The sequence below is a fragment of the Oncorhynchus mykiss genome, chromosome 19, assembly GCF_057628025.1.
Source record: "Oncorhynchus mykiss isolate SJ-2025 chromosome 19, ASM5762802v1, whole genome shotgun sequence".
Taxonomy (NCBI): domain Eukaryota; kingdom Metazoa; phylum Chordata; class Actinopteri; order Salmoniformes; family Salmonidae; genus Oncorhynchus; species Oncorhynchus mykiss.
In genome coordinates this window covers 60,932,764-60,956,759 of record NC_143040.1, presented here as the reverse complement: position 1 = coordinate 60,956,759, position 23,996 = coordinate 60,932,764, and the positions used below count along the sequence as shown (strand labels likewise).

Below are 23,996 nucleotides of genomic sequence, written 5' to 3'. Positions count from 1 at the left end.
TACAGGGGGTTCGCATATATTTTCTCTCGTCTTAAACAATTCATTGTATGGCGGACGAATATTTTGTTTTTGGTAAACAGTTTTACCAGGGATTTTTACTCCTAAACACGTTCTGTTATAGCCACAGACCCGATTTAACCAGTTTTAGAAACTTCAGAGTGTTTTCTATCCACACATACTTATCATATGCATATACTATATTCCTGGCATGAGTAGCAGGACTTTGAAATGTTGCGCGATTTTTAACAAAAAGCTGCGAAAATTCGCATCATCCATAACAGGTTTTAACCCACTGTTCCTAGGCCGCCATTGAAAATAAGAATTTGTTTTTAACTGACTTGCCTAGTTAAATAAAAAATTCCAGGGTTTTTCTTTTGCTATTTTCTACATTGTAGAATAATAACACATTCAATCAAAAGTGTTAAACATATCAAAATGTATTTTATATTTAAGTTTCTTCAAAGTAGTCACCCTTTGCCTTGATAACAGCTTTGTACACTCTTGGCATTCTCTCAACCAGCTTCATGAGGTAGTCACCTGGAATGCATTTGAATTAACAGGTGATGCCTTGTTAAATGTTCATTTGTGGAATTTTTTTCCCTCTTAATGCATTTCTGTTGTGTTGTGACAAGGTTGGGTTGGTACACAGAAGAGCCCTATTTGGTAAAAGACCAAGTCCATATTATGGCAAGAACAGCTCAAATAAGCAAAGAGAAATGACAGTCCATTACTTTAAGACATGAAGGTCAGTCAATCGGAAAATGTCAAGAACTTTGAAAGTTTCTTCAAGTGCAGTCGCAAAAACCCTCAAGCGCTATGATGAAACTGGCGCTCATGAGGACCGCCACAGGAAAGGAAGACCCAGAGTTAACTCTGCTGCAGAGGATAAGTTCATTAGAGTTAACTGTTCATTGGGTTGCAGACCAAATAAAAGCAGAGTTAAAGTAACAGACACATCTCAACATCAACTGTTCAGAGGAGACTGCTTGAATCAGGCCTTCATGGTCGAATTGCTGTAAAGAAACAACTACTGAAGGACACTTATAAGAAGAGACTTGCTTGGGCTAAGAAACACAAGCAATGGACATTAGACCGGTGGAAATCTGTCCTTTGATGAGAGTCCCAATTGGAGATTTTTGTTTCCATCTGCCGTGTATTTGTGAGACACAGAAGGTGAACGGTGTGATGGTGTGGGGGTTGCTTTGCTGTTGACACTGTCGATTTATTTATAATTCAAGGCACACTTAACCAGCATGGCTGCCACAGCATTCTGCAGAGATACACCATCCCATCTGGTTTGCGCTTAGTGGGACTATCATTTGTTTTTCAACAGTACATTTACCCAAAACACACCTCCAGGCTGTGTAAGGGATATTTGACCAAGGACAGTGATGGAGTGTTGCATCAGATGACCTGGCCTCCACGATCACCCGACCTCAACCCAATTGAGGTGGTTTGGGGTGAGTTGGACTGCAGAGTGAAGGAAAAGCAGCCAACAAGTGCTCAGCATATGTGAGAACTCCTTCAAGACTGTTGGAAAAGCATTTCTCATGAAGCTGGTTGAGAGAATTCCAAGAATGTGCAACGCTGTCAAGGCAAAGGGTGGTTACTTTGAAGAATCTCAAATATTTTTTTTACTACATGATTCCATATGTCATTTCATAGTTTTGATGTCTTCACTATTATTCTACAATTTAGAAAATAGTGAAAATAAAGAAAAACCCTTTCAATGAGTAGGTGTCCAAACTTTTGACTGATACAGTGGACTGGATCAGTGAAAACAGTATGGTGGAAGCTCCACACTTTACAGCTTGTATGCAAATATAGCATTGGTCCAGTGAATGCAGCTATGGTGCTCAGTGGTCATAGCACGTTGTTGGCCTTTATTTTGCATAAATACTCATGCAGCATTAACCACCTCATGTCAATACACATTACTTGGTGTATTTGCTTCCCTTTAACACATCTCCCTCTCTCCCCCCTCTTTCTCCCTCTCCAGTGAGGGAGATGTGGTCAGTCTGCACCTGCTCCAGCTGGCCTTCAGTGAGAGGAAGTGTTTAGCCTCAGGAAAGATCCTCTATGAGGTAACTGTAATTTCAACCCATGTTTTTACCTCAAAGATTTTGTTCTGTCTAACTGAAATAAGTAGCTATTCCCGCTTCCAGCATGGATCGAGACAGGTCCAATTTCTGTTCAATGCCCCTTTTGTTTGGTCAAGACTGTACTGACCGTCAACTGGATGTTCAGGGTCAAGTGTTTGGACCGCGATTGTGGTGTTAAAGCCCAAAAGCTTGCTGGTTTCCAACATTTCTTCTCAATGTTTCAGTCCTGAAGATGTCATTTAGTGATCTATTATGCCCAACCGTATTTATTTCTTACTTAAATGTGGTGCTTTCACTGCTTTGAGACCTTTAAATCTTTCCATTGGTGCTGTATTAATGTCAATCCTTTCTCCCCCTCCGTCTCTTTCCTAGGGTCTAGAGTACTGTGAGGAACGGTACAGTCAGGAGCTGAGCAGCACAGCCTTCCCCCTGAGGGCTCAGGCCACCAACACCCGCCTGCTCAGCTGCCAGACCATCGAGAAGTTCCGACACCACCCTGACAGAGACGACAGCATGAACGAAGGTACCTTTTCCTTCATCTCAAGTCAAATCTTTTCAGGATTATATTGGTGTCTAAGTGACCAGAAAACCAACAACAACCAAAACATTTCTTTATTACCTACGTGGGTGGTATTAATTTACTAGACACCAAACGGACCGAAAAGGAGTGGGGCTACCTGAACTTGTCCAACAGGAAATTTACGTTTGTTTTCCTTTGCAAAATTATTTGCCACAGTGTGCTCTAATGAATGCGACCCTGGAGCGAAAAGGATGTACAGTTGAAGTCGGAAGTTTACATACACCTTAACCAACTACATTGAAACTCAGTTTTTCACAATTCCTGACATTTAATCCTAGTAAAAATTCCCTGTCTTTGGGGTAGTTAGATCACCACTTTATTTTAAGAATGTGAAATGTCAGAAAAATAGTAGTGATTTATTTCAGCTTTTTTTTCTTTCATCACATTCCCAGTGGGTCAGAAGTTTACATACACTCAATTAGTATTTGGTAGCATTGCCTTTAAATTGTTTAACTTGGGTTAAACGTTTTGGGTAGCCTTCCACAAGCTTCCCACAACAATTTGGGTGAATTTTGTCCCATTCCTCCTGACAGAGCTGGTGTAACTGAGTCAGGTTTGTTGACCTCCTTGCTCGCACCTGCTTTTCAGTTCTGTCCACAAATTTTCAATAGGATTGAGGTCAGGGCTTTGTGATGGCCATTCCAATACCTTTACTTTGTTGTCCTTAAGCCATTTTGCCACAACTTTGGAACTATGCCTGGGGTCATTGTCCATTTGGAAGACCCATTTGCGACCAAGCTTTAACTTCCTGACTGATGTCTTGAGATGTTGCTTCAATGTATACACAATTTTCCTCCTTCATGATGCCTTCTATTTTGTGAAGTTCACCAGTCCCTCCTGCAGCTAAGCATCCCCACAACATGATGCTGCCACCCCATGCTTCACAGTTGGGATGGTGTTCTTCTGCAAGCCTCCCCCTTTTTCCTCCAAACATAACGATGGTCATTATGGCCAAACCTATATTTGTTTCATCAGACCAGAGGACATTTCTCCAACAAGTACGATCTTTGTCCCCATGTGCAGTTGCAAACTGTAGTCTGACTTTTTCTATGGTGTTTTTGGAGCAGTGGCTTCTTCCTTGCTGAGCGGCCTTTCAGGTTTTGTTGATACAGGACTCGTTTTACTGTGGATATAGATACTTTTGTACATGTTTCCTCCAGCATCTTCACAAGGTCCTTTGCTGTTGTTCTGGGATTGATTTGCACTTTTTGCACCAAAGTACGTTCATCTCTAGGAGACAGAACGTGTCTCCTTCCTGAGCGGTATGACGGCTGCGTGGTCCCATGGTGTTTATACTTGCGTACTATTATTTGTACAGATGAACGTGGTACCTTCAGGCATTTGGAAATTGCTCCCAAGATGAACCAGACTTGTGGAGGTCTACATTGTTTTTTCTGAGGTATTGGCTGATTTCTTTAGATTTTACCATGATGTCAAGCAAAGAGGCACTGAGTTTGAAGGTAGACCTTGAAGTACATCCACAGGTACACCTCCAATTGACTCAAATGATGTCAATTAAATCAAATCAAATGTATTTGTCACGTACACATGGTTAGAAGATGTTAATGCGAGTGTAGCGCAATGCTTGTGCTTCTAGTTTCGACAATGCAGTAATAACCAACGAGTAATCTAACCTAACAATTCCAAAACTACTACCTTATACACACAAGTGTAAAGGGATAAAGAATATGTACATAAAGATATGAATGAGTGATGGTACAGAACGGCATATAGCAAGATGCAGTAGATGGTATTGAGTACAGTATATACATATGAGATGAGTAATGTAGGGTATGTAAACATTATATTAAGTAGCATTGTTTAAAGTGGCTAGTGATATATTTTACATCAATTCCCATTATTAAAGTGGCTGGAGTTGAGTCAGTGTGTTGGCAGCAGCCACTCAATGTTAGTGGTGGCTGTTTAACAGTCTGATGGCCTTGAGATAGAAGCTGTTTTTCAGTCTCTCGGTCCCTGCTTTGATGCACCTGTACTGACCTCGCCTTCTGGATGATAGCGGGGTGGTTGTTGTCCTTGATGATCTTTATGGCCTTCCTGTGACATCGGGTGGTGTAGGTGTCCTGGAGGGCAGGTAGTTTGCCCCCGGTGATGCGTTGTGCAGACCTCACTACCCTCTGGAGAGCCTTACGGTTGTGTGCGGAGCAGTTGCCGTACCAGGTGGTGATGCAGCCCGACAGGATGCTCTCGATTGTGCGTCTGTAGAAGTTTGTGAGTGCTTTTGGTGACAAGCCGAATTTCTTCAGCCTCCTGAGGTTGAAGAGGCGCTGCTGAGCCTTCTTCACAATGCTGTCTGTGTGGGTGGACCAATTCAGTTTGTCAGTGATGTGTACGTCGAGGAACTAAACTTACTACCCCCTCCACTACTGTCCAATCGATGTGGATAGGGGGGTTCTCCCTCTGCTGTTTCCTGAAGTCCACAATCATCTCCTTTGTTTTGTTGACGTTGAGTGTGAGGTTATTTTCCTGACACCACACTTCGAGGGCCCTCACCTCCTCCCTGTAGGCCGTCTCGTCGTTGTTGGTAATCAAGCCTACCACTGTAGTGTCGTCCGCGAACTTGATGATTGAGATGATTTGAGTTGGATTAGCCTGTCATGGCTTTAGAAGCTTCTGATATCATTTTCTGTAATTTTCCAAGCTGTTTAAAGCCACAGTCAGCTTAGTGAATGTAAACTTCTGACCCACTGGAATTGTGATACATTGAAATAATCTGTATGTAAACAATTACTTGTGTCATGCACAAAGTAGATGTCCTAACCGACTTGCAAAAACTATAGTTTGTTCACAATAAATTTGTGGAGTGGTTGTTAAACAAGTTTTAATGACTCCAACCTAAGTGTATGTAAGCTTCCGACTTCAACTGTATGAGGTGCTTGCGCTTTCATTGTTGTGGTCACGGCTTGTACTAAGGCCTTCTCTCCTTTCTCCCCCATCAGTTGCGTCTCCAGACACCAGCGTGTCCATTTTCAGCTGGCAGGTGAAGGCCTACGGACAGGGCAACCCCTCCACTTACATCGGCGTCTTTGACATCAACAGATGGTACCATGCACAGATGCCTGACTCTCTGAGGTAACATTCTGACATTAATATCCCATCACCAGCCGCCTAAATCGCATGCTGTGTCCAATTTACCCGAATACCAGGCGTTTATCAATCAGGTTATTTATTCATTTATGAATGTAGTTGGTTTAAAACATTTTTTTTTTTACAAACAAGTCTACTTTTTTGGGGGAAGGAGTGTTGATGGGACATCATTTTTGGGGTTGATAGTAAGCTTTTACATGATTACATGAATATGAAACCAACGTGTGTGTCAGAACGGGGGAGTCTCTGCGCAGCTGTCCCTACCTGGCCGTGTGGTCTCTGGATTCGGTGGTGGAGATGACGTCACCCTGCCCCCTGTTGGACGTCCTGGTGCACGAGCGCAGCCTGAGCCGCGGCCTGCCCTACACCTGCCCCCCGCCAGAACAGTTCTTCAAACCCACCACATACAACTTCGGCAAGTTGGACACACAGCGCAAGCCTTTTCACACAACACCCTGAGCAAATAGAAATACATTTAGCTCTTTAAAGCCATTCGGATAAGTTTTGTAAATGTTGTCATGACTTGGTAATTTGTTTTTCCTTGGAACAGATGCAACCTGTTTGCTCAACACTGGTATTGTGCATTTAACTTGCTCTGGGTATCAGAAAGAGGTGAGTTTATCCCTACATTTTTGGTGTATTTTCTCCATCTGTATCGTTGCAAAGATAGTTATAGTGCATGCGCAAAGTATTCAAACCCCTTGACTTTTTCCACATTTTGTTATAGTACAGCCTTATTCTGAAATGTATTAAATTAAAGATTTTCTTCATCAATCGACACACAATACCTCAATGACAAAGCAAAAACGGGTATTTTGACATTTGCAAATTTATATTTAAAAAAAAACTGTATTTACATAAGTATTCAAACCCTTTGCTATGAGACTTGAAATCAGGTGCATCCTGTTTCCATTGATCATCCTTGATGTTTTTTTCAACTTGATTGTGGAGTCCACCTGTGGTAAATTCAATTGATTGGACATGATTTTGAAAGGCACACACCTGTCTATATAAGGTCCCACAGTTGACAGTCCATGTCAGAGCAAAAACCAAGCCATGAGGTCGATTGAATTGTCCGTAGAGCTCCGAGACAGGATTGTGTCGGCATTGATCTGGGGAAAGGTACCAAAAATGTCTGCTGCATTGAAGGTCCCCAAGAACCTCATTCTTAAATTGAAGAAGTTTGAAACCAAAAAGACTCTTCCTAGAGCGGGCTGACCAGACAAACTGAGCAATCAGGAGACGAGGGCCTTGGTCAGGGATGTGAGCAAGAACCCGATGGTCACTCTGACAAAGCTCCGGAGTCGCTCTGTGGAGATGGGAGAACCTTCAAGAAAGAAAACCATCTCTGCAGCACTCCACCAATCAGTCCTTTATGGTAGAGTGACCAGAGAGAAGCCTCTCCTCAGTAAAAGGCACATGACAGCCTGCTTGGAGTTTGTCAAAAGGCACCTAAAGGACTCTGACCATGAAACATGATTTTCTGGTCTAATGAAACTAAGATTTAACTTTTTGCCTGAATGCCAAGCGTCACGTCTGGAGGAAACCTGGCACCATCCCTATGGTGAAGCATGGTGGTGACAGCATCATGCTGTGGGGATAGTTTTCAGTGGCAGGGACTGGGAGACTAGTGAGGATCGAGGGAAAGATGAACAGAGCCAAGTACAGAGAGAGATCCTTGATGAAAACCTGCTCCAGAGCACTCAGGACCTCCGACTGGGTTGAATGTTCACCTTCCAACAGGACAGCGACCCAAAGCACACGACCAAGTCAACGTAGGTGTGGCTTCAGTACAAGCCTCTGAATGTCCTTGGGTGGCCCAGCCAGAGGCCGGACTTGAACTCGATAAAACATCTCTGGAAAGACCTGAAAATAGCTGTGCAGTAACACTCCCCATCCAACCTGACAGAGTTTGAGAGGATCTGCAGAGAAGAATGGGAGAAACTCCCCAAATACAGGTGTGCCAAGCTTGTAGCTTGTTTTTTTCTATGTCATTATGGGGTATTGTGTGTAGATTGATGAGGGGGAAAAACGATTTAATCAATTTTTGAACAAGGCTGTATTGTATCTTTCTGAATGCACTGTACAAGTGGCTAACATGACGACTTTCAATTAGTTGACTATTAAGCCATCCATTGTCCATACAGCAGGATGTTATCTTGTGAATCACATGAACTATCTCTTGCTGTCTCAGACTCTGAGCTTCTTGAAGAAGGCTGCTCCCTGCTCCAGTGATGTCATCTCAAATGGCTACTCTCGCTGCCTGATGTCCGGCCTGCTCTCCTCTCGCCTGGCTGACGTGCAGCCCTCCAGCCTCTCTCAGGTACACACACAGCTTCTGGGAGGTTGACGGTTATTCCTTTTTGCGGTACAAACTTTCCAGTGTCTAAAGGTTTTTAAGGACTATTTTATATATGTGAATGCATTAGCTCAATGTGCCGGACTCTCTTCCTCTCTCTGGTCAGGAAGAGCAGTTGGACGCCATCTTGTCTACAGCCATAGAGACCAGCTCCTTGGGCCTGATCACCAGCTGTATCAAGCAGTGGACCGCTGAGGGTGAGACACTGCATAACAACACTGGCACCCTGTTATTTAGATCAACCCTGGCTTCATCTCCTGTACTACATGTACACTGATCCGAACACACACAACAGGTGAATCACTTTCAGATATTCACATCCTTGCAGATAGAGGAAAGGAGACGGGGTGACACAGACAGTTTGGGTTATTGAGATGCACCCCTAGATTGGATTTCTCTCTAATGTAAAATGGTGGTGTTTGCTTCACAGAGCAACCAGGCTCTGCGGTGAACCTGCGCTACATTCTGGAGTGGGCCTGGGACAAGGTGGTTCACACCAAGGAGCAGCTGGATGGCATATGTGAGTGTTTCCTACCACAGTGATCAGCATGACACTCTGTCAACACCTTGTTGACCTTCTGGTTTACATTAAAAATAATACTCATGGCTGTGTATTTGGTTGGTAACTATAGCAACTTGCAGCTGTGTTGTCATGTGATTTCCTCAAGCATTTTTGGATTTGATATGTTTTCCTCGGGCAATAGATGTTCTTATACGTGAGGAGGTCCAGCAATCTGGGCTGTGTTTTCTGATTTCCGTCTGCCCTTATTCTTTGTCTCCCCCCAGGTGCTCCCCTGTTTGACAGCTCATCTAACTTCACTGACTCCCCGACCCTTCAGCTGCTGCAGCACAGCCAGAGGCTACTGGGGAACCTCAGCACCATCTTCCACTGTCTGCTCAGAGAGGCACAGGATCTCACTCAGCGAGGTAAAGCCTAATTCAGACAAGGGGCACCGTTGCCAGGAGGCTTATTTATTTTAACGTTGAAGCACTGGTCGTTGACCGAGCAGAGTGGCTTGCGGTGCTCATGCAACTGAATATCACTTTGCTTCTGTAGAGAAAATGTTCAAAATATCAATATTTTGAGAGGCAGAGACGGGGTTCACACAAGTGTCTTGGTTGGTGGCTTTCACTCCCTGTGGTTATTAGAGCCATTAACACACCCTTTACTAAAATGGCCCTAGAGAAGAAGGCAGACGTTCTACGTGTCCCCAACCAATTGTTTATTTGCGTTTGTAACATTTTTAAACTGAATTTGTACATAATGTTGCCGCTACCGTCTCTTATGACTGAAATTAACTTCTGGACATCAGGACTGCAATTACTCACCATGGACTGGCAGAATCCTTTTTTTTTTAACCTTTAGCAAGTCTGACGAGCCCGAAGTGAACGATATACTGCTTTCTCGGGAACCGGCCCAGATCCCCATGATTTGTGTGAAGAGGAGGCGGAGAAAAAGGGGCCAGAGGGCAGGTTGCCTTCTGAGAATTTGTAGGCGATCGAATAAACCCCCACTTCCTTCCATTCTGCTAGCAAACGTGCCATCGTTGGAGAATATAATTGATGATTTGCGAGGAAGTTTAAACTACCAATGGGACATTCAAAACTGTAATATCTTATGCTTCACGGAGTCGTGGCTGAACGACGACACAACATACAGCTGGCTGGTTATATGATGTACTGGCAGGATAGAACAGCGGCGTTTGGTAAGGAAAGGGGCAGCGGTCTATGTATTTTTGTAAACAACAGCTGGTGCACGACACCGAAGGAAATCTCGAGCTATTGCTCGCCTGAGGTAGAGTTTCTCATGATAAGCTGTAGACCACACTACCTACAGAGAGAGTTTTCATCTGTATTATTTGTAGCTGTTTACATACCACCACAGCCAGAGGCTGGCACTGAGCATTGAATGAGTTGTATTCTGCCATAAGCAAACAAGAAAACACTCACCCAGAGGCGGCGCTCCTGGTAGTCGGAGACTTTAACTTCTCTAGGGTAGGGGGCAGCATTTGGAATTTTGGATGAAAAGCGTGCCCAAATTAAACTGCCTTCTACTCAGGCCCAGAAGATAGGATATGCATATAATTGGTAGATTTGGATAGAAAACACTCTAAAGTTTCCAAAACTGTTAAAATAGTGTCTTGAGTATAGCAACTGATTTGGCAGGTGGATACATGAGAAAAATCCATTCAGGAATTAAGATTTTTTTTGTGTGTAGTTTTCTATTCAATGCCATTACAGTATCCATTGACTTAGGACTCAAATTGCAGTTCCTATGCCTTCCACTAGATGTCAACAGTCTTTATAAATGGTTTCAGGCTTGTATTCTGAAAAATGAGGGAGTAAGAGCAGTCTGAGTGGACCCTGCTGTGTCACAGAGCTTTTTCATGCGCGTGACCGAGAGTGCCTTTCTTGTTTACCTTTTATATTGAAGACGTTATTGTTCGGTTTAAATATTATCGATTTATTTAGGCTAAAAACAACATGAGGATTGAATATAAACATCGTTTGACATGTTTATGTGAACTAGAGGTCGACCGATTAATCGGAATGGCCGATTTAATTAGGGCCGATTTCAAGGTTTCCTAACAATTGGAAATCGGTATTTCTGCGCGCCGATCTGCTGATTATTTATTTTTTTACACCTATATTTAATCTTTATTTAACTAGGCAAGTCAGTTAAGAACACATTCTTATTTTCAATGACGGCCTAGGAACGGTTGGTTAATAACTGCCTCGTTCAGGGGCAGAAAGACAGATTTTCACCTTGTCCGCTCGGGTGATCCAATCTTGCAACCTTACAGTTAACTAGTCCAACGCAATAAGACCTGCCTCTCTCTCATTGCACTCCACAAGGAGACTGACTGTTACGCAAATGCAGTAAGCCAAGGTAAGTTGCTAGCTAGCATTAAACTTATCTTATAAAAAACAATCAATCATAGTCACTAGTTAACTACACATGGTTGATGATATTACTAAATATTATCTAGCGTGTCCTGTGTTGCATATAATCTGACTGAGCATACAAGTATCTAAGTATCTGACTGAGCGGTGGTAGGCAGAAGCAGGCGCGTAAACATTCATTCAAACAGCACTTTCGTGCATTTTGCCAGCAGCTCTTCGTTATGTGTCAAGCATTGCGCTGTTTATGACTTCAAGCATATCAACTCCCGAGATGAGGCTGGTGTGACCGAAGTGAAATGGGTGGCTAGTTAGCGCGCGCTAATAGCGTTTCAAACTTCACTCGCTCTGAGCCTTGGGGTGGTTGTTTCCCTTGCTCTGCATCGGTAACGCTGCTTCAATGTGGTGGCTGTTGTCGTTGTGTTGCTGGTTCGAGCCCAGGGAGGAGCGAGGAGAGGGACGGAAGCTATACTTTTACACTGGCAATACTAAAGTGCCTATAAGAACATCCAACAGTCAAAGGTTAATGTAATACAAATGGTATAGAGGGAAATAGTCCTATAATAACTACAACCTAAAACATCTTACCTGGGAATATTGAAGACTCATGTTAAAAGGAACCACCAGCTTTCATATGTTCTCATGTTCTGAGCAAGGAACTGAAACGTTAGCTTTCTTACATAGCACATATTGCACTTTTACTTTCTTCTCCAACACTTTGTTTTTGCATTATTTAAACCAAATTGAACATGTTTCAGTATCTACTTATGGCTAAATTGATTTTATTGATGTTTTATATCAAGTTAAAATAAGTATTAATTCAGTATTGTTGTAATTGTCATTATTACAAATAAAAATATATATATTTTAAATTGGCCGATTAATCGGCATCGGCTTTTTTGGTCCTCCAATAATCGGTATCAGCGTTGAAAAATCATTATCGGTCGACCTCTAATATGAACCTTACGGATACAATTTGCATTTTTTTGTCTGCCTGTTACTGTGTTTGAGCCTGTGGATTACTGAAGAAAAGGTTTTTGGATATAAAGAGAGGCTTTATGAACAAAAGGAACATTTATTGAATAAATGAATGTGTTCTGAGTGCAACCATATGAAGATCATCAAAGGTAAGTCATTAATTTTCTGACTTGTGTAACTCTTCTACTTGGTTGGTTACTGTTTGTAATGATTGTCTGCTGGGCTATGTTCTCAAATAATCGTAAGGTATGCTTTCGCCATAAAGCATTTTTGAAACCTGACACAGTGGTTGGATTCACAATAATTTAATCTTTAAACCTATGCGATAAATCTACGATAATTGAATTTCAACAAGCATTTTTCTACGGCTGGCCATGCTTTCCACCTGGCTGCCCCCTCCTTCTCCCTCACCAAAATCCAGACAGCTGATGTCCTGAAAGAGCTGCAAAATCTGGATCCCTACAAATCAGCTGGGCTAGACAATCTGGACCCTCTCTTTCTAAAATTATCCGCAGAAATTGTTGCAACCCCTATTGCTAGCCTGTTCAACCTCTTTCGTATCGTCTGAGATACCCAAAGATTGGAAAGCTTCCGCAGTCATCCCCCTCTTCAAAAGACAATACTGTGCAGCCGTCTTCCTCGACCTGGCCAAGGCTTTTGACTCCGTCAATCACTGCATTCTTATCGGCAGACTCAATAGCCTTGGATTCTCAAATGACTGCCTCGCCTGGTTCACCAACTACCAACTACTAGACAGAGTTCAGTGTGTCAAATCGGAGGGACTTATCTGGACCTCTGGCAGTCTAAGGGGGTGCCACAGGGTTCAATTCTCAGGCTGACTCTTTTCTCTGTATACATCAATGATGTTGCTCTTGCTGCTGGTGAATCTCTGATCCACCTCTACGCAGACGACACCATTCTGTATACATCTGGCCCTTCTTTGGACACTTAACTAACCTCCAAATGAGCTTTAATGCCATACAATACTCCTTCTGTGGCCTCCAACTGCTTTTAAATACTAGTAAAACGAAATGCATGCTCTTCAACCGATTTGCTGCCCGCACCCGCCCGACCGACAAGCATCACTACTCTGGACAGTTCTGACTTAGAATATGTGGACAACTACAAATACCTAGGTGTCTGGTTAGACTATAAACTCTCCTTCCAGACTCACATCAAACATCTCCAATCCAAAGTGAAATCTAGAATTGGCTTCCTATTTCGCAAAAAAGCATCCTTCACTCATGCTGCCAAACACCCTCGTAAAACTGACCATGCTACCGATCCTCGACTTCGGCGATGTCATTTACAAAATAGCCTCCAATACCCTACTCAATAAATTGGATGCAGTCCATCACAGTGCCATCCGTTTTGTCACCAAAGCCCCATATACTACCCACCACTGCGACCTGTATGCTCCCGTCTGCTGGACCTCACTACATATTCATCGCTAAACCCACTGGCTCCAGATCATCTAAGTCCTTGCTAAGTAAAGCCCTGCCTTAACTCAGCTCACTGGTCACCATAGCAGCACCCACCCGTAGCACACGCTACAGCAGGTATTTTTCACTGGTCATACCCAAAGCTAACACCTACTTTGGCTGCTTTTCCTTCCAGTTCTCTGCTGCCAATGACTGGAATGAAATGCAAAAATCACTGAAGCTGGAGACTTATCTCCCCCTCTAACTTTAGGCATCAGCTGTCAGAGCAGCTTACTGATCACTGTACCTGTACATAGCCAATCTGTAAATAGCACACCCAACATCCTCATCCCCATATTGCTATTTTTGTAAAAAAAAAAAAAAATCTATTTTGCCCCACAGTATCTCTACTTGCACATCATCATCTGCACATCTATCACTCCAGTGTTAATGCTAAATTGTAATTATTTTGCCTCTATGGCCTATTTATTGCCTTACTTCCCTAATCTTACTTAATTTGCACACACTGTACATAGACTGTACGTTTGTTTATCCAATGTAACTCTGCTGTTTTTGTCGCACTGCTTTGCTTTATCTTGGCCAAGTCGCAGTTGAGAACATGTTCTCATTTACAACTGGCCTACCTGGTTAAATAAAGGTGAAATAATAAAATTAATAAATAAATAGTCTGTTCTCTCTGCTACCGCACGGCAAGCAGTACCTGACCACCAAGTCTAGGTCCAAGAGGCTTCTAAACAGCTTCTACCCCCAAACCATAAGACTCCTGAACACCTAATCAAATGGTCACCCAGACTGTTATCTATGCATAGTCACTTTAATAACTCTACCTACATATTACCTCAACTAACCGGTGCCCCCGCACAAGCTCTGTTCCCGGTACACCCCTATATAAAGTCTCGCTATTGTTATTTTACTGCTGTTGTTACTTTTATTTCTTATTCTTGTAGGTATTTTTTTTATCTGCATTGTTGGTTAAGGGCCTGTAAGTAAGCATTTCACTGTGAAGTCTACGCCTGTTGTATTCGGTGCATGTGACTAATAAAATGTCATTTGATTTATGTGCCTCTACATACCATGTCATGATATGTCAGAATTGGGTGTTATAATGCAGTTATTTGTGCAGGTCTGCTGGGTCTCATCAATAAGAATCTGGTGTCCAGCCTTATCTCTCAGTACGCCCAGGTGGTCCTCTGGTTCTGTCGGACTGGACTCCTGCCCGAGGGCTCCGGTAAGACCACGTACTGTGGTAGCAGTTCAAACATTTAAGTTCAGTCCATATTCCATGCCACCTTTTGGAACATAGACCACTTTCACCATGTACACCAAAAGTAGTGTACGTCATAGGGAGTAGGGTGCCATTTCAGATGCAGTGCTAGAGATGTCCACTATTATAGGTTTGTAATAGTTTTAATTCCCCTGTCAACCAGATGAGGATGCTGTGCAGATCCCCCGGCCCTTCTACAGCTACTCTGTGAACCAGAACTACTACACCATCCGCAGAGAGGAGCTGCAGCAGCTCTCCAAGTGAGTGCTGTTCATATCATCCACGAGCTTGTACAGGACTGATAGTAAAACACATCAACAAGAAGAGACAGGAGAAGTTTAACTTAGTCCCCCCTGTGTCATTCTTCTGAAGATCTGTTTTTGTGATCTTGTATACGGTATGGGTCTTTCTCAAAATGCATACCACTGTGCTCCGAGCACGGGCGCGTTGGGAGTATGAGTCCAAGTCAAAGTTTCAAAATGGAGCACGAAGGGTCTTATCGAATGCCTACTCCGTTTGAAAGATTCATCGGAAATGTATGCAAAGAAATATGATGCAACATGTCTTAATGTTTCCTATTCACATCTCATATGTTGCCTGACTACAGTATTGTATCTTGATACGTTAATAAATATATGCTGTGTTCATTTTGGCATGTTTACCTGCCTACGTACCATAGATCGCAAGCCCATAAGTTGTATTAGTTAATGTGACGACTGTTCATCGAATGGTTAAAAGTTTCTAATTGCGTGATTAACTGAATCAAGCAATTATTAACTCATTAACCTGAAAGCACCATGGGATAACTCGTTTTTATTGAGTTTCTATTTCCCAAATTAACTCAAAGAATATCAGAATATCGATTTCACAACAGCCGCTAATTAACCAGTTACCTCTACCAATCTCGTTCTGAACGAACGTCGTATAGACCGTGAATTTGCACGGACCCGGGTCTCGTACCACACCAATCTTAGTTGAATATTTATTTACTAAAAAGCTAAAATGATGATACACATAGACAAAACACCTTATAGGCTATTGATTAGAACTTAGTATAACGGGCCAACACACTATGGCGCGTTACCCAAAATGGGGATTTCAAAGAGAGAGAGGAAAAAGAAAGTACACGAGAGAAATATACATTTGGGTGAATTTGTCAGCTATGCTATTCTAACCCTAGCCTTGCCCCAAACTGCCGCTCTTATGTGTCAGAATATAATGATGTAATTACGTGGGGTAGACCTTCAAGGATTCTCTGCGTGGACCGTTCAGGGGACCGTTTAGCTGCTCGATGACGTACTTCTCCTGCGCACCTCTCTGATCATCCTCTCGATGTCTGTGTCCTTTTGGCTTAGGAGTCTGTTCCCTCACCCTTGCTATGGAAGGGGTCTTCTGAGGACAGGCAGCTCTGTAGCTCAGAGCTCACAGCATAGGAATGAAACCCTTTAGATACCACAATTCGCTGGGATTGGATGCTAAGGGGTCCGGCTTGAATTCACCTGCTTAGACACATTTACTCATCCGTAGCTTGGGTAGAAAACGATTTCTTTGTCTTCAAACTTGTTGCGTTCTGAGTTCCTTGAGTTTTTAGACCTTGGCTGCAGCTTGGGTCACGTAGTCTCCTCTGTAAATTCTATACTCACAGGTTTTATACCCTTGGGTCAGAAGTGGGTGTAACCCCCTTTAGGGCAATTCTCTGGGCGTACCAAGTTAATGAGGCAAGGTCTAGATTTGACTCAAATACAATTTTAGACAACTAACTTAACATTTCATCTTTACCAAAACATTCCCTTTGATTTGGACATTTTCCACACAACGTACAATGTATAAACATCAAACATATACTAGGAAAACTCTTCACGTTACAATGTTTTCGTAATAACGTCATCTATTAACCTTTCATAACAACAAAAATGACATACATTTTCATATTCCATCTATCGTCATGACCACCATTGTGGCTGACGGAAACCATTGTTCCAAAGTCCCTTTATTTCATGTTTAATGTTCTGAGGCTGGTTCTCCATAGTGACAGGACAAAGGAATTTGTCTGTGGCCTGAGATTTACCAGGGGCGTGAGGGGTCATAAAACCCCCCCACATCTTCAGACCCCTAGATCTCTCCTCCTCTGTTGGGGTTGAGAGAGAATCTGTAGGGTTGTGGTCTCCTGTAACCTGACCTGGTCAGGACAGTCATGACAAAGTCAATAGGCCTAACTGGCTAGCTACTACTGTTAGCTGGATAGCCATGAAGAATTGGTAGCTAGCTACCTACAAGTGTTTAATCTACCTTGCATAACATTCATTTTTGGTCACTTTTGCCTGTTTAACTATCTGGCTAGCTCGATTATTACGATTCGCACACATCTAGCTGATAATTATGAAGTAAAACATTTACTTTTGTATGTTTTGTCTTGTTGCCATTGTCCTGGCTGGATAAAGGTTCAGTGAATGGGGAGGTGCAGCGTAAGGTAATACATTTGGAGTGTGGGTGCTTGTCAAAGGGAATGTTTTATATGTTCTCCACACTCTTGTCCTCACAAGAACGTACTCGAGAACGTCCTCTGAGAATGTACTCTGAGCATGAGAGCGTGCAGTGCGGTAGTATGCATATTGAGAAACACCCTATATTTGGTATGCATGTCTCATATTAGTGTCCATGTTCCTACTGTAGAGTCCTACTGTGAAAGACTGTTTTGGGAAACTAATGCATTTCACGTAAGACCACCTCAACCACCATCAATATTTAGAATGAACCATCTGTTCTTCTCAGGGGGAAGTGGTGTGCAGACTGCCTGATGATTGATGGCTTAGTCGCCCAATGCGGTGATCGCTTGGTTGACCTGTGGAAACGGGACGAGGGCGGGACGGGACAGTATCCGCCACCTACGCTACACGTAAGCATTTGGTACCTGTGCATTCACGCGCACACAAACACACAGAGCCAAACAAGGATCTAACTTCCTACCTTGAGCACGTACTCTGAATGATTTCCATGGAATTCCATCTAGATGTAGACATAGTATAACAGAAGCTAAAACACACCTAGTGTTGATCTTCTCTCTGCTGTCCACAGGGCCTGCTGGATATTTACCTCCTGGAGAACATAGATGAATCTGCTAAGCACGCCATCGTATCCTTGCTCTGTACTGGGTTCCCTCGCAACCATCCAAGTGTTCATATCAGGGAATTGGTTTGATTTTAAATGCTGTGTCCCGTCCTTACACTCCTAACCCACACAAGTGCCTAGACTCGTGAAATCCACCTAACACATACAGACCTACTCTTCTGCACACACACAGAGTATATTGAGACAGAACACACTTCTTCTCTCTATGTGTGAGCCTTGACCCCTTCCCCCCCAGGTGATCTACCTGTTGTTGGATGTGATGTATTCCTTCCCCAACAAGAGCGGTGGGTCTGTGGAGTCCTTCCCCACTGCCTTCGCCATCCCCATCGGCCTGGTCAAACTGGTGCAGGGCTTCTGGCTGCTGGACCACCACGACCACCAGGTAGACGCGCGCACACGTGCACATATACAGGCCAGACAATACAGGGTTATAACAGTCACATTTTAGAAGACTATCTGGAAGTTAGCATTTAGCAAGGATAGTGTTTGGTTTGTGATGGGGCCTTTTCCCCGTAACTCAAACCTTGCATGTGGAATTTCAAATGTGTACAGTGAGTTATTTCATAGAATGATTCGTTGGTAGACGGATTACCAGGATGTGTACTCAAAGCATGCGCAGACCAACTGGCAAGTGTCTTCACTGACATGTTCAACCTCTCCCTGACCGAGTCTGTAATACCTGCATGTTTCAAACAGATCACCATAGTCCCTGTGCCCAAGGAAGCGAAGGTAACCTGTCTAAATGATTACCGCCCCGTAGCACTCGTGTCGGTAGCCGTGAAGTGCTTTGAAAGGCTGTTCATGGCTCACATCAACACCATCACTCCAGAAACCCTGGACCCACTCCAATTCAACACATCTGCCATGCTGGTCCTCAACACTGTGCCCCCTCTGGGGTGTGTGCTTAGTCCCCTCCTGTACTCCCTGTTCACCCACTGCTCGGCATCTGACCGAAAAGCCCCACAGAGGGTAGTGCATACGGCCCAGTACATCACTGGGGCCCAGCTTCCTGCCATCCAGGACCACTATACCAGGTGGTGTCAGAGGAAGACCCTAAAAATTGTCAGACTCCAGCCACCCAAGTCATAGACTGTTCTCTCTGCTACCGCATGGCAAGCGGTATCGGAGCGCCAAGTCTAAGATCGAAAGGCTCCATAAAAGCTTCTACCCCCCCAAGCCATAAGATTGCTCAACAATTAATCAAATGGCCACACGGAATATTTACTTTGTTTTTACACTGCTGCTACTCGCTGTCTATGCGTAGTCAGTATATAAATAACCTTGACTTACCTGTACCCCTGCACATTGACCCGGTATACCCCTGCACATTGACCCCTGTATATAGCTTCGTTATTGTTATGTGATTTTCTTGTTACTTTATTTATATTTATATTTTTGTTTATATAGTAAATATTTTCTATTTTTTCTTGTAAGTAATCACATTAAGGTTGTATTCGGTGCATGTGACAAATTTGATTTGATAAAGGTAGTGATAAAATGGTTTCATCTAGTTGACACCTGAACTTTGACCCTCTCCAGAACTCCCTGGAGATGCTGCTGCACCCCACCACGTCCCCGTCCCTGTGGGGCTGGCAGCATGATCGCATCCTGCAAGCTCTCATGTGCCAGGGGAAACACGGGATCGCCCTGCGCTACCTCCACGTTATGAAGCCCCCCTTCTCTTCCACTGCTCAGGCCCAGCTCTGCCTGGCTGTGCTGCTACACAACAGGTGGCTGTTATAAGTGTGTGTGTGTTAGCTAGCATCCGTGCTAACAGTGACGGTGATGTGATGTTTTTTTTTCTTCTTCCTGGTACAGTTAACACGTCTGTGTAACCCCTCTCCGTGTAGGTGTCTGGTGGAGGCCTGGGCCATGCTGAGGCAGCACTCCAACAGCCTGAACACGGAGGAGTTGTTAAGTTTCCTCTACCAGACCTGTCAGGAGCTTGGCCTCATGAAGGAGCTGCTCAAACTGCCCCTGGGTCTGGCTGAACAAGTAGGATGCCTTGTTCCCCCAACTTTCCTTTCTACCAGGGCGAAATCACGACCCTGGCATACTCATCAATAACATGTGTTTTCATGTGACAATCCCATCTCTGAAGATTTACCTGTGTGTGTGTGTGTGTGTGTGTAGGAGTGCTTGGAGAGGTTCCTGCAGGGTACAGGGGGTCTCCAGAACAGAGAGCTACTGATGATGCACTACCTGCAGCAGGCTAACTACGTCCCCGCCCTGCAGCTTAACCACACCCTCAAGATGAACATGGTGGTACGTTCACATTTAAATAAACTCATGGTTATTTATACACTTCACCAATACAGAACATATGCTACGAGAAATGTTGTGCAGGTTTTTAGAAATAAGTCACCCTAACGTGTGTGTTGATATGACATGTTGCTGAATTCTGCCCTTAATGTTTCCATTCCGTTCATATATCTGTTCTCCAGAACGAGAGGGATCCCAAGCTGAAGGAGAGAACCAAAACCAGGAACTCAATCCTGGACCAGTACGGGAAAGTTCTTCCTCGGGTCCAGAGGAAGCTGGCCACGGAAAGAGCTAAGCCATACCACCACCCCTCCACCATCCTCAGAGAGGGTACGTGACCTTGTCCCTCCTAGCTTCTTATTACACTGCTCTGTACACGCTTCAAGGTTCGATTTATGTTTTCAGCGTGACCCTTGACTTCGATAATGTGTGTTCTTCTTAGTGTCGCGGCCACAGCCGCTGTCGACCATCGCCAAGCGGTCGGCCAATGAGAACGTGCTGACCAGAGCGGCGTTCATCAACAGCGTCCTGTCGAAGATCGAGGAGGTGTGGGTGGGGAAGAACCCCACGCCCCAGTCCTCCCCACTCAAGAGGTGAGACCCCAACCGCCCTGTCCCCAACCCCCCCCTTTCTGACTAAGATGTAAGTAAGTGGTAAAGATGGGTTATCCACCCCTGGATTTGATCTGTTCAATTGAGTTGTTTCCCTTCCCCTCTCCACGCCACCCAGCCCCAGGGCAGCGGAGGTGCTCTTCCCCTCCCGGGATCTGCCCGAGGCCTTCGTGGGCACGCCTATCACCATGGCCTCCAAGAGGAAGTCCAGGTACGACACACACCGAACCTCAACTTGACATAATCCCACCGAACTCAGACTCACGTTAATCATACAACCATGTCAATGAGAGGTTTGGGTGAAAGTATGTAAGATGAGCTATAAATGACATGCCGCTAGTCTTTTGTGTAAGAGAAACACATGTTGATTTCAATACATCTGACATGCTTTCCTAACCCTTCCTCCTGTCACAACCCCCAGGGTGCTGGACCTAGTGGTTCACCCCTCTCAGACCACTCCTCCAGAGGGGGCACGACCCCTGCTGACACCCCCTAGGGCAGCTAGCTCCTGGAACCCCCCCAAAAGCATCAACAAGGCCCCTGAGCTCAGCCTGCTGCAGACTCCACAGGTGGTCAAGGTAAGACCCAGACAAAAGGGGAGGGTGTCGACTGTCCCCACTGTCACACATGCTCCCACATCCTAGACACTGATGCTCACTGGCACGATGACTGGAAATCCCCTAGTTTTATAGCTTGGCTGGGAATGAACTCCTACTAGAAGTCACATGGTCCTGAACACCACTGTGCCTGAGACCTAAGCCTGCTGCAGTGGGTTGTCAACTGTGTGTTTGAAACTCAAATGGTTGTTTCTTTCCCGTAGCGAGCGCGAGCCCTGGCAACGTCCGGTCCCTTGTTCTCGGCCTTCACCCCTCAGTCCATCCTGAGGAGCAGCCTGCGCCCCACCCCCGTGGCCACCCCCTCTGCCTCTCCCGGGCGCTCTGTCACCCCCCCACTGTGCCCCAAGGAGAGTCGCATCACCTTCATCGAGGAGACTGCCTCGCAGTCAGAGAAAGGCACCCTCCACTGGAGCAACGGGGTAAGACCTCCTGGACCACTGGGCCTTATTTAGCAACATAACAGTGGAATTGAGAGAGTCTTTCTTATGAACAAACAAACTTTTCAGATACTTTACCCTTGTGTACCATGTTAATGATTTGTTTTGTACTCTACAGATCGCAACCGAGAATGAGATTAGCCTGCTGACCAGAGGCTCTCCACTGTCAAAGGCTGGACCTGAGGCCTGGACCTCACACTCTGCTGACTATGATGAGGAAGAGCAGGAAGAGGTGGAGGAGGTGAAGGTGACACATGTGAAGTTCCTGCAACCACCGGTCCGCGAGCCCTCACCAGAGAGTGGAGCGTCTGAGAGCGGCTCCTCTGTCGTGGTAACTGCATTGCCTAGCACGTTACCAGGACGACTCAGCCTAGGCTTGGAGACGAGCCAGGCCTCTGTCCTTTCAACGGACACCACGCTGGAGTTCCATGATGCACCTCTGCCTGAAGACCTGGAGATGGAGGCGCTGCAACATCCAGCCAATGAGGTCACAGATGAGGATGATGATGAAGTGGTGATTAACCTCAAAACTCAAGCAGTACTGGAAGCCCCACTCTCAAAGGAGGAAGTGCAGCCTGCAGCAGCCAATGAGCTGACTCTCCTCCTGTCACTGGAGGAAGGGCAGAACAAGGACTTGGAAGTAAAGGAAGAGGCGGTCAGCAGGGAAGTGGAGCTGGACCAGGAAGTAGGGGAGATGGAGGTCAGCCCTGACCAAGAGCCTAAGGCGGAAAAGGAAATTGTAGTCCAACCAAGGGTCACACAGGCAGTAGAACCAACTCCTGACACGGAGGTGGTTGAGGAATCTAACCTTCACCAGGAAGTTATTGATATGCCCAACCATGAGCTTGAGGTGGAGACTGCGGAGGTGGTGGAGGAGGAAACTCCCAAAGAGGATGAATCTCAACCCACTGAACCAATGAAACCTGTGGATGCCACAGAACACACTGGTGAGGGTTCCACCCACCTGTGAGGACATCACTCAGCCAGGATCTTACAGATGCTCCAGTAGACAAATTAAATACATTACATTCATGTCCTGCTTGGTTTCAGCTCTGTGTAGATGGTGTCAAATTATTCAAACCTGTGTAGGCAAAGTGAACACCAAAAATGTGTGTTCAATCAAAAACGTTAATGTTTTAGATTAGATTAGTTTAGATTATCCTCACTGTGCAAAGGCACGCCCGTTTGAGGTGATTTAGGGTTTGATAATGTACTGAGGGCCTGTGAGGGGGAGCTCAGTGCAGGTAACCGAGCTAAACCTAACCACATCGAAATACTAAGCTTGGAAGAGTTTTACCCAGACAGGACTCATCTTGATGCACTTGATTTTAAACCTGGTTGATTCCTCTCTTGCTCTTGTAGATCTGGATGAGTTTGTGGAGCGCCATCTGTTTGGCAACGACCTGTCTCCTCCCCTGACCCGCTCGGGCATCCACAAGGCTTCTGACAACTGGACATCCTTCAACAGGTACGTCCTGAAACGCATCCCAACAATATTGGTTGTGTATGTGCTTACAACCATTTATTGATATTAAACCTCTCTCTCCCCTGGGCAGTGAGCCGGTGTGTGATGTGGTAAAGGAGGAGTCTACTCCTACAGCCGTCCCCCTGGCCCTCACCACCCAGAAGTCTCTGTTGTCCGTAGCCACCTCAGACCCCACGGGCACCGACTCCCAATGTGAGTGACCTCTCTCACCTCTTGCTCATGACTGTTTTATTTGTCACATACATTAACTTCTAGGTCATGCGATCAGAGATCTAACACGGGCTCACTGTACGAGCTACAACCACAAAGGATTTTGTGTTTTTATTGGCTGGCAGCGGGATTGACACCTCTCTGGGCTAATACCGACCAATAATGGTCTGGAATGCTCATGATTAGAGATGCACGATATATCGGTGAACATATCGGAATCTGACGGTATTAGTTAAAAAATACCAACATCGGTATCATCCGATGTCTAGTTTAACACCGATGTTAAAACCGATGTCAAAGGTACCGTGCATACATGACGTAATAACGGCACGTAAAATGTTGCTCTACACGTGCAACACAGCATTCCTAACCTAGCCCACAATGTCTGCTGTGTGGATCGAAGAGTAAGAACATTTCAGCGAGACAACTCAAAGGTGAAATCCATTAAAGGCAAGATAATGGGATTCATTGCCCTTGACAATCAACCACAGTAATAGCGTCGCTGCTATTAGC

The 23,996-nt window shown here is 44.7% G+C and overlaps 1 protein-coding gene across 3 annotated transcripts in view; it reads left to right on the top strand.

The window, feature by feature from the left end:
* The window catches only part of ahctf1 (AT-hook containing transcription factor 1), a 49,031-nt gene that overhangs the window by 13,391 nt on the left and 11,644 nt on the right, over positions 1-23,996 (top strand). For all 3 annotated transcript variants that reach the window (XM_090209635.1, XM_021574673.3, XM_021574674.3), the window contains 25 exons: positions 2,000-2,084; positions 2,475-2,625; positions 5,640-5,772; positions 6,021-6,202; positions 6,338-6,399; positions 7,982-8,110; positions 8,253-8,343; positions 8,577-8,666; positions 8,933-9,073; positions 14,591-14,695; positions 14,895-14,991; positions 17,504-17,627; positions 17,807-17,863; positions 18,096-18,242; positions 19,400-19,590; positions 19,711-19,855; positions 19,994-20,125; positions 20,305-20,452; positions 20,565-20,715; positions 20,852-20,944; positions 21,155-21,311; positions 21,554-21,769; positions 21,906-22,734; positions 23,150-23,255; positions 23,344-23,465. In XM_090209635.1, the coding sequence (XP_090065761.1) occupies positions 2,000-2,084; positions 2,475-2,625; positions 5,640-5,772; positions 6,021-6,202; positions 6,338-6,399; positions 7,982-8,110; positions 8,253-8,343; positions 8,577-8,666; positions 8,933-9,073; positions 14,591-14,695; positions 14,895-14,991; positions 17,504-17,627; positions 17,807-17,863; positions 18,096-18,242; positions 19,400-19,590; positions 19,711-19,855; positions 19,994-20,125; positions 20,305-20,452; positions 20,565-20,715; positions 20,852-20,944; positions 21,155-21,311; positions 21,554-21,769; positions 21,906-22,734; positions 23,150-23,255; positions 23,344-23,465 (3,884 nt within the window). The remainder of the gene's footprint in view (positions 1-1,999; positions 2,085-2,474; positions 2,626-5,639; positions 5,773-6,020; positions 6,203-6,337; positions 6,400-7,981; positions 8,111-8,252; positions 8,344-8,576; positions 8,667-8,932; positions 9,074-14,590; positions 14,696-14,894; positions 14,992-17,503; positions 17,628-17,806; positions 17,864-18,095; positions 18,243-19,399; positions 19,591-19,710; positions 19,856-19,993; positions 20,126-20,304; positions 20,453-20,564; positions 20,716-20,851; positions 20,945-21,154; positions 21,312-21,553; positions 21,770-21,905; positions 22,735-23,149; positions 23,256-23,343; positions 23,466-23,996) is intronic.